This window comes from Colobus angolensis, unplaced genomic scaffold (genome assembly GCF_000951035.1).
Source record: "Colobus angolensis palliatus isolate OR3802 unplaced genomic scaffold, Cang.pa_1.0 Scaffold153, whole genome shotgun sequence".
NCBI lineage: Eukaryota > Metazoa > Chordata > Mammalia > Primates > Cercopithecidae > Colobus > Colobus angolensis.
The window spans coordinates 5,970,545-5,981,876 of record NW_012114633.1 but is presented as its reverse complement, the minus strand read 5'-3'; the positions used below and the strand labels follow the sequence as shown (position 1 = coordinate 5,981,876).

At 34.1% G+C, this 11,332-nt stretch overlaps 1 protein-coding gene across 4 annotated transcripts in view; it reads right to left on the bottom strand.

Annotated features, from left to right (window-relative positions):
• The window catches only part of TFPI (tissue factor pathway inhibitor (lipoprotein-associated coagulation inhibitor)), a 108,258-nt gene that overhangs the window by 37,771 nt on the left and 59,155 nt on the right, over window positions 1-11,332 (bottom strand). For all 4 annotated transcript variants that reach the window (XM_011936484.1, XM_011936487.1, XM_011936486.1 and 1 more), the window contains exons 2-3: window positions 10,797-10,919; window positions 3,583-3,780 (exon numbers count right to left, since the gene is read on the bottom strand). In XM_011936484.1, coding sequence (XP_011791874.1) covers window positions 3,583-3,780; window positions 10,797-10,917 — 319 coding nt within the window. In that variant the 5' untranslated portion in view covers window positions 10,918-10,919. The remainder of the gene's footprint in view (window positions 1-3,582; window positions 3,781-10,796; window positions 10,920-11,332) is intronic.

The following is an 11,332-nucleotide window of genomic DNA, read 5'->3' as shown; positions in this document are numbered from 1 at the left end:
AGGCTGGTACCAGTTGTTCCTTTCCATGTTTAGTGCTTCCTTTAGGAGCTCTTGTAGGGCAGGCCTAGTGGTGACAAAATCTCCCAGCATTTGCTTGTTTGCAAAGGATTTTATTTCTCCTTCACTTATGAAGCTGTCTGTTCTCAGATTTCAAACTGTGTGCTGGGAGAACCACTACTCTCTTCAAAGCTGTCAGACAGGGACATTTCGAGAATGTAATTTCCTTTTCACTTGCCTTGTCAAGCTGCAAATTTTCCACACTTTTATTTTCTGTTTCCCTTTTGAAACTGAATGCCTTTAACAGCACCCAAGTCCCCTCTTGAATGTTTTGGTGCTTAGAAATTTCTTCTGTCAAATACTCTACATCATTTCTTCAAGTTCAACATTCCACAAATCTCTAGGGCAGGGGCAAAATGCTGTGAGTCTTTTTGCTAAAACATGAGAGTCAGCTTTGCTCCAGTTCCTAACAAGTTCCTCATCTCTATCTGAGACCACCTCAGGCTGGACCTTATCATTCATATCACTCTCAGCATTTTTGTCAAAGCCATTCAGTAAGTCTCTAGGAAGTTCCAAACTATCCCACATTTTCCTGTCTTCTTCTGAGTCCTGCAAACTGTTCCAACCTCTGCCTGTTACCCAGTCCCAAAGTCACTTCCACATTTTCAGGTATCTTTTCAGCAACACCCCATTCTACTGGTACCAATTTACTGTGAGCAAGTCACATCTTACATGGATAGCGGCAGGCAAAGAGAGAGCTTATGCAGAGACTCCTGTTTGTTAAAACCATAAGATCATGTGAGACCCATTCACAACCACGAGAATAGCATGGGAAAGACCACCTGCCCCCCGCCCTGTACCCCATGATTCAATCATTTCCCAGCAGTCTCTCTCACAACACATGGGAATTATGGGAGCTACAAGATGATATTTGGGTAGCGATACAGAGCGAAACCATATAACACACACTGTTAGAAAACCACAACCACTTTCACTTTCTAATCTCTAATAGCCATCTCCTCTCTTCAGAGAGACCACCATGCTGTACTTGGGTTTTCTTACTATAATGGCGGTTTTGAATGCCTTCACACAGGAAGCAATGGAGATTGCAGGGCTCATCATATGTATTTACCTTCTCCTAGAGGTCACAATCCTACACTGCCTTTTGTTCAATGTTTGCAAACAGTAGTTTTTTACATTTTGCCCAGTTTTATAGTTCTTTATGTTGGGAGAGAAAGTCTTGTTCTATTTGTCCATCATGGCTGCAGATTCAATTCTCTCCCTAGGTGCATTTTTAAAAGTCTAGCCATATTTTTTCTATATACCAGCTATATCCTTATCAGTAGTCTGCTGTATAAAACACTCAGACATTCATACTATAATGGCAAGTGACTTCTTTTTTTCATGGAGTCTTTCTTTGTTGCACAGCTGGAGTGCAGTGGCGCAATCTCAGCTCACTGCAGCATCCACCTCCTGGTTTCAAACAATTCTCCTGTCTCAGCCTCTTGAGTAGCTGGGACTACAGGCACATGCAACCATGCCCAGCCAATGTTTGTATTTTTAGTAGAGATGGAGTTTCACCATATTGGTCAGGCTGGTCTAAAACTCCTGACCTTAGGTAATCCACCCACCTCGGCCTCCCACAGTGCTTGGATTACAGGTGTGAGCCACTGCACCCAGCCTCAAGTGACTTTTGATAGATAATGAGGAGATGGGGGTAAGAGAGTTACATTTACATGCTAGCCAGAAATGATATTTTAAATGATGATAAGCAAGGCTATCACTGATGAGCAAAATGATTACATTGACTAACCTTTAAAGAAAAGAGTAACTTTTGCACAGTGATAAACCATAAGACTTGAACTATACACATATATAAAAACAACAGGTATGTATTTCAAAGAAGAGGCCAGTTGATGAAAATAAATCACCTGCTAAATGAAAGAGTGGGGATTAAAAAGAATGAGACAACCAGGCTTCTAGCCAAGGTACTGACAACTAAGAATAATTCTCAACTCAACACAAAAGGATACTTGGCCCAATATGTATGGAAGAAAATGGGGTATAGAAATCTGTGATGAATGGAAAAAGACCAAGCAATCACAAAACCAAAGGCACCACTGAGGACCACTGAGCTGCCTAAACTGTGTTAGTAACATTCCTAGGGCATCTATGGAGAGGAAACAGAAATCAGTGCTGTGAGGTTAAGGAAATATATTCTTATCTATTCTCTTCTTTCAGCTCTGGAGCACACAACAAAACATCTTACAGAGTCACAGAGGAGAGAAGTTCACTTTTTTCACCACACTGAGGTTTTCCCACAGGCCAAGAGCACCATGATGCCAAGGCTGCTTAGTAAAAGGTATTTAGAAAGCAGTAACAGAGTGCGAATGCAGAGCTGCCTGATTTGCAAAAAACAAGACATCTGGTGTTACTAAGCAGAGATATCATTTATGTATCACCTCAATTGTATCCAATCAGCTCTACGAACATGCTATGGTAGAATATTGGGCTAGAAACTAGGGAAATAAAAGCAACTCAGCTTATTCTATCCCTTGAGTAACTTACAATTTGTAAGAATAACCTGAGATTTAAAAAAAATTCAAAATTTTTGTCAGTAATTATTTGTAATTTATCTTAGTGAGAAGATATAAAATCTTCTTTTTTATATTGTATAAAATTGTATTGTAAAAATTAATCCATTGTATAAAATTACAATAAGGTTATTAGCAAAATTTGCAAAACAAGTTAAATTTTAGTAGGATTAATGTAGAATAAAAGTGTAATATAATATGACATCCTTTTGAAATTTATAACTTAGTAATATTAATATAAAACATTGGGTTTAGTAAAGTCCACAAGGGTCATCAGGGATGATTTTTCTTTTCTATGGTATTCTATTTTTATTTCCTGTAGTATTTCAAGGTTCCAATAATAAAAAATCCTTAAATTTCATATATAGTTCTACTATTTCATGCAGATTACAATTTTCTAACAAGAGCCATAGAGCTTCAGTTTCCAGATTCATGATCTTGAGAGAAGATAGAGATGATACCATTGTGTTGACAAAGGAAAGACTAAGTCAATGTAACTAACAGTTTTTCTTCTGACAGCTGAGATTACAAGTCTGGGAGACTGAATTACACCCACTTTATTTCAAAAATACTTCACAATTCTGTGAACATGAGTTGAGGTTTTTTCTTCTGTCTTTATTATGGAGGAGAGTGTAAGACAATAAATGAGGCCTCATATATTTTGTAATTCACTGATATGAAAAAATGAAAAATGATAGTTGAATGTGCAAGCTGATCTTATCTAAAATTTGATAATTTGCTTTAAAATGTCTCTGAGGCATATGGAGAGTTTCTGGTACCTATAAATATGGGTATTTCATGGTACAATTCAGAATTATCATTTTCCTTAAATGTTTTTAGACTTCCCTGAAAGTCTGGAAATGTGGAAATAAAAGATTCCTTGGAAATATTAAAATAGCATGAAATTACTTTTCTCCCTAAATTATCAAATCCATAATTAGACTCAATAGCCCTAAAGGGTCTTGAGTAATAAGGATTCCCAGAAACCTACCTCTTGTACACACTTTTTTGCACTCTTCCAGACTTTCAAATCGATTCTGATTTCCTCCACATCCCCCATATATAAATTCTTCACACTGTCGAGTGAAAATATTGAAGAAAAATCTCTTCATGATTGCTTTACATGGGCCATCATCCGGCTTGAATGCACAAAATGAATGCATAAGTTTCAGTGGTGGCAGCTCAGTATCTAGAAGGTAAAAATAAAAGATATAACATGTAATCTCCATCAACACTATAATGATGTTCTTTATTTCCTCTTTAATATATCCTGATTTTAAGGAAAAGTGCAATAAAACATGCTGATAAGATAGTTTCCAAAATTGTAGATAAAGTTAATAAATTCGCCAAATGAGACACAACTTCTAGACTCTTGTTAGAGAGGTATTGCTTAAATCATACCAACCGAACTGGGAGGGAATTGAGTAGTAGTTGTAAGGCAACTTCATTCAAGTGGGTGTGTCCCCAATAGACCTCTTCTTTTAACTCAGCTAGTGGACAGTTCTTTGAATTTCTCTCCTTAACCCACACTTGTTTCACTTTTTACACATAAAACAACTCTTTAAAAGCAACAGCATATTCACATTCATATTATATATATAGATAAACACACACACACACATATGTATATAACACTATATTAAATCATTCCCTAATTATGAAAATTTATGTGTTTGATGTTATGAAAAATATACTTCATGGTGCTTTTTTTTTTTTAACTTACCATACCATCCTTGGGTTTTAATAATGCTGAAATAATGTAAATAATGCTTTCTATGTTTTAAATAGAATGAGGCAATTCTTTTGACTTCAAATTATATATTTTTTCTTTAAATACTTAGCTACTAATTTTCATAACAGAATTTTCTATCCTGGGAATGGGCATACAAATAGAGGAAACTCAAATAGATTTTTTAAACATTCTATTTTTTTCAAGTCCAATAAAATTAATACAAGCCTAATATTGAATAAGTTCTATTTGTTTACCAGTAAAGACAGACACTGAAAATTGTGGGTGGTACAACCAAAAGAATAATGACAAAAATGCCATATAATACTTCTTGAATATTTTATGCATATTGAGTCTATGTATTTTCTGTCTTTGGCAATTGATTATTAATCTCTTATGGGGAATAGTAAAACCAATAAATGACCTAAACCAATTTTTCCTCTAGGGGGCAGCAATATTATATTAAATTAAACAGATGAGTATAAATATCTTGGAAAAAAGTGGTTTCATGCATTCTAAAATAGTTTACTTTGAACAACAACAACAAAATGAATGGATGAGACTTTAATATTTTCACATAAAATATTTTTAAAGCATAAAATACAGGATAAGTTTCTGGAGTATGATTGTCTCAAAAGAAATCCGTTTTAAATTTCCTGTAATTTTAAAAGGTGAATTTTTTGAAAGAGAAAATATGCATATAATAAAAGTTAAATTAGATAATTTTATTACTCGCAATCCACCCATAACATATTATTATTCTAATCATCAGTTTTGAATTCATAGCAAGTATTAGTTTTATTTTAGTAATGATAAAACTCTTTGTAACAAAATGATTGAAATGATATTGTTAATTTTTTATATGAGTCATAAAATTGTAGGTAGTATTTACAATCTTGGAAGGGTTAAAAATACAGTTTTCTAGACATAAACTGTCATTTTCATGCTGTTTGATTCATGTGACACTAATTATTTTTGAACATGTAAATTTTATCTCAACTACTAACACTGCTTTCAATTTTTAAAAATTCTAGTTAAATTTACATAATACCATCTCATTACTTTGATCTATTTGGTCAGTTAATTGATTTTTTTTTCAATTGAAATAAATTGAGCTGACAGAACTGATAGAAGAGTATGTTTTTCAGGTCCAGAATTTGTTAAGTTAGAATAACATATGACAGATAACTATTATGAAAGAGGGATAGTTTCAGTACCAAACACAGTTGTCATAAAATAGCTAATTAGCAAGTAAGAATGTTGATCAAACCTTTAACTAAAGTTGAGTTTTCTGCACATATGTATTTGTGTGTCTTCAAATTTCTCTGGAGTTATTTTCAATTGACAAAATGTAATGTTTGTGTTTACCGACATGATTTTGAAAATAATTTTAAACCAATAACAGTGTCACTAAATCCAATAAATATCTATAGTCTATATATAAATAATTTTATCAAAGTGAGTTAAGAAATATTGGTGAACATTGACAAGTTTAAATGTCATTTCTTTTTTTTTCAAATCCTTTAACATTTTATGTTGATGAATTTATCTAAAATATGATAATTTGCTTTAGAAGATCTCTCAGGCATATAGAGAGTTTCTGGTACCTACAAATATGAGTACTTCATGGTAAAATTCTCCATTTTTCTTATATTAGATACACAAGTACTTTTTAAATAGAAATTCATAACGTAAATATAATTGAGGATTGCTAAAAATACTTCCTAAAAATAGAAAAATGTATCAACCAAAATGACTTGGTAAAACATATTTTCTCTATCACTGAAGTTATAATTGTCAGTTTAAATTTAAAAATCATTGACTTTTTTTTCTGAGCGGCACATTTACGAATAATTGTAAATACTGTTTATATATTTTTGTTTTTACTTAAGGATTTTAGAATGCCGAGCTGACATTTTGAGTTGTTATGAGAAACAGGAAAAGTTGGTGTGAAGACCCTAAGTGGTGCATCTCACTTACAGCAGGCCCACACCACAACAAGTATCATCGAATTTCGTATCGTGAGTTTCTGAACTCTAGACATGTTTGTTTTGAAACCAACAAAAATGTGACCGATCGGTTCTTTAAATATTGGACCCCAGAATTCACATAATTTCAATTAACAAAGCAGGAATAAAAATATTCTGGCATTTTTAATTTTACAGCTGAATGCCATTATCTCGAATTGCTGTAGAAATTCTCATATAATGTGATGTTATTCAGCCCCAAGTTAACATTACTTCAGAACTTTGGAGACATGTTATTGAGGCAGTGTTTCAGATAGAAAACTTGAATAAAAATCTGTATCTGCAAAACACAGGGAACTTTACCTAATACATGAGTTGTCATGTATATTCAGCAAAGTCATTTTTTAAAATCAATAATTTTTATCAGATACTATTTGGTGATTTCTCTACTTTTTATTTTTAATATATTTGATAGGGTTTATCATCAAGCTAAATCTTTTTTTTCCATTTTCTGCATTAAAAATACAGTCACCCTAAGTTCAATCTGCTATTTAGTAATTTCGCCAGCAGGTGGTGGCAGTGCACCACAAAGGCAAAAGCTGATAAACTGGCTGTAGTAGTACCTAGCAATAATAGCTAATGTTGTTCACTGAGTAATTACAATACTCTTGACATTTTTGTAATTGTACCCTTGAATGATCATAACCACCTACTGAGTTAAGCATTATTATCTTCATTTTATAAATTTTAAAATAGCATTGCAGAAATTAAGTAAATGACTTAAATTCATACCATAAATGATGGGTTCAAAATTGATCCTCATATGGTTTTACAACAGCTATCTCACACATTCTTAATAACTGCATGATATTGTCACAGATATGTGACTGAGATTCCTAAACTAGCATTTGGATCAAGCATACAGTTTTAATTATATAATTTCCACTCAATTAACAACCTTTATTTTCAAATATTCACCTTTATGAAACTAAAAATGGTTTCAATAATAGAAGTAGGTGATACTTCTATAGAAATTTTCTAGGAGAAACACTAAATATTAACTTTTATGAATTATATTTTGTTAATTATTAGGTGATTATTTGTCTTTATTCACACTTTAATGTATTTCTTATAGAAATCCTGGTTAGAATATTCTTTGTGCAGTGATCTTGCAGTGATCTAAGCACAGCATCCCTGGACTCAAGCAATGGCCAGGTGTGCCGTGTGACCCACAGTGCCATGCCACTCCACCCAAAAGGGATGGAAATCTGCCTTGATTTTCATTTCTTATTTTGAAAAAACCCTTTTGAATGTGAATAATTGTGTATTGACCATGTGTCAGACACTGTACTGTCACTACAGATATGACAGTAAATTAGATGACAGCAGCCCCTCGTTCATGGAGCATATAGACACTAAGGACTTACGCAAATATTCAGAAAGTCCTGGGTGTTGTGCGAGTGAACAGTAGGATACCTAATTAGCCTGAAGGGGTCAGCGATAACTTTCCTGAGACTTGAAATTGAGACTTGAGGGAAATGTTTACAGAGGTAATCATTAACTTCCAGCAGTCATGAGAAAGCAAAACACATACAGGGCAATGTAAAAGGAATTTAATCTGATCCATCCATATAAATAGAATTATGGTTTACATTAAATCATTCGCATTCGATGTCATGAATTTTATGTCTCGTAGTCTAAAGGTTACAATCCTGCCTTCCCCTCCCCGCCCCCTGCCCCATGTCTTGGGATGTTGGATAGAGGGCTTACTATATTTGCTGCCTGAAAACATGTCATGCCCTCGACTGTAAGAATATTCATCCTCTTGGAACTTATTTGCGAATCTAGGGCTTTCAGGTAACTTACCATCTAAGAATCCACATGCTGCTTGCCTCTAATGAAATAATTTGATTTTTTTTTTTTTTTTCTAGCAGGCAAGAACAAACATGTACACTTTACCTTCTCCATGTCAGAAAATGTGCCAGACGCTTTTCCACTTTTCAGGTAACTTACCATCTAAGAATCCACATGCTGCTTGCCTCTAATGAAATAATTTGATTTTTTTTTTTTTTCTAGCAGGCAAGAACAAACATGTACACTTTACCTTCTCCGTGTCAGAAAATGTGCCAGACGCTTTTCCACTTTTTATATAAAAACCATAGAAAATCACTTATTTAAATTATTCATTTACAGCTTAGGACACTGGGAGTCAGAAAGTTTAAATAACTTATTCATTCTCACAAAGGTACTAGGTGGCAAACTGCACCTGCAAACTCAGGTTTGTCTGATTCTAAATCCTACAAAAGACACTTGCCTTTCATTAAATGTTCACTCTTAATTTTCTCTCTTCTAGCCCAATGGAATTGTTTTAAAAAGCTTATCACCACTATTTTTATTATCATTTTTGTCTTATCTAGAAGTTAATTATAGATTATCCTCCCTGTTGATTGGACTGATAAAAAAAATCACCTATTTACTTGTGAGAGAAGCAATAAAATTTGGTGCATTTTTCTATTAATGAGTACCTTATTTCAATTAAATAATATACTTCTATAAAATGATGTTATGACCTTAGCACCATGGGATAAATTGTATCTCCAAAGTAGAATTTTTCAGATGTGAGATTGGGTTATTATAAAAATTTATTTTAAACAAAAGCAAAACAAAACTAGATAAAACTGCAACTAGTTGGTGAAGAGGTCTTTAAGTCTAGCTTAAATATCAAAATTATTTGTTATCCACCTAGGTTTGGAAGCTACCTTATAGTAATTTTAAATTCTGGCTTAATTACTGATGACTTAATTCTGGATTATTGATTGACTATGGCAGCAGCTGCAACAATTTCAGGAACTTCCTGGTTATCCAATATTCATTTTCTCAGTCCAATTGAGGAGAATTGGACTGGGACAAAACAGGGAACACTTGGATCGATTTGCCTCTCACTTCCCACAAGTGAGGTTGCCTGTTTTTTTTCCCTGTTAGGACTTATTTTATCCTCCACCTTCCTTGTTTCTGTAACCTCCAGAATGTTCGAATTTTAACCCACCAACTTTTGAGAAAAAAGCTGAATGAGGAATTGAAACTCATAATGTCCAAATTCCTATTTTCAAAAAGGCACATGAGGGTTTTTACTAAGTAATGTTTCATCTCTAGGAAGTTTTTTTTTTTTTTTTTTTTTTTTGAGACGGGGTTTTGCTCTGTGGCCCAGGCTGGAGGGCAGTGGCACGGTCTTGGCTCACTGCAAGCTCCGCCGCCTCCCGGGTTCACGCCATTCTCCTGCCTCAGCCTCCCCAGCAGCTGGGACCACAGGTGCCAGCCACCATGCGGGCTAATTTTTTTGTATTTTCAGTAGAGACAGGTTTCACCATGTTCTCCAGAATGGTCTCGATCTCCTGACCTCGTGATCCTCCCGCCTCGGCCTCGTAAAGTGCTGGGATTACAGGCGTGAGCCACCGCGTCCGGTCTCTAGGAAATTTTTATAACATGAATTCCCTTTGCAGAGCCCTCAAACAACCAAGCTTGAATGAATCTCCTTCCTTTTCCCATCAACAGCAGCAGCCTCCATGCTTCTGTCACTTTGTTTACTACATTATACGGAAATAAACTGTCCACCGTTCAGACTCCCCTAGGAAGCAGCGAGATTCTTCAGCACCTCATCTCAGCCATACCTGTTTCTCTAGCACCTTCCACAGTTTCAGGCCCAGATGTATTTATTCACACTTTATTAAAGTACACTAAACACGGTCATTTTAAAGAGCTATTAGAGGTATCAAATAAGAATACATTTATGGAAATCTTTTTTACATCTTAAACTGCTATACAAAAATAAGCTAACATTTTGTTTAATATTCTCTCATTAATACCAATGCTTGAGATTTCTGTCAACAGTTACTAATTTGCCACAAAATGTTACTTTAATAAAGGTATATATCCACAGTAACCATCACCATATAGTCTTCCCCATGCTCTATTTTTTATTTTTAATATTATCATTTTTAGACACAGAATTTTGTGGGATTAGATCTAACTTACATTACTAGATCCTTTGGTGTCCTGGTTGACTAGATTTTTATATTAGTCTTTACTGGGAAGTTATTATTTTGGAAACATGGGGAAGAAAGAGAATAGCTGAAAACTCAGATGTTTGAAGTTCATTTTCCTCCTCACACTTTTCCTAGCCAAAGGGTAGCATCAAATGTCATAGGGAATTGTTTTTACAACATTTTGCTCCTTGCAATAGCCCAGAGCTACTCCAGTGTTTAATATTGTGTGCTGAAAAAAAGAGAGAAGTCTTTCAGCTAAAGTTACTTGGTTTTGGACTGTTTAACACACACACACACACACACACACACACACACACGCACGCACTAGGTATAATAAATTTCCAAAGAAAAATATCACTTCAATAAAAACTAATTTCCCTCTACAATGGAAAAATATGGTAGATTTTTTAGATTAAAATTGAGAGCTTTAACTAGCTTAAAAAGATAAATGCTTCTAATATTTTACCTGTGATAATTGTGTATTCTTCATCTTCCTCAGAATCAGCATTAAGAGGAGCAGGGGCAAGATTAAGCAACAGGCATATGGAAACCCAAAGTGCATGTACTTTCTTCATTGTGTAAATCATCTCTGAAATACAGAACCCATACATATCAAATAAATAAAGTGTTAATATGGACTCATTTACAGACCAGTAAACATCGTATTCGTACTTCATATGCCTATGACATTTTATGTGTATACACACACATTTCTCTGTGCATACTCAATAAGTCATACTTAAAATATATATGTAGTATTCAGAATTATCGGCAAACACATTCAGTGCATATATTTATTAATATTCAAGCAAACAGGTCATATTTCAACTTTGAAAATATAAATAAAAAGGACAGTAATTGAGAGACATGGGTAAATGCTGATCAATATGGCGAAGTATATATTAAAGTCCATTTCCATGTGCAATCTTACTTTCTACATCTTTCACACAGCTATTCTTTCTTAGTCAGAACAAATAATTATTTAGGCATTTTTCTATTACT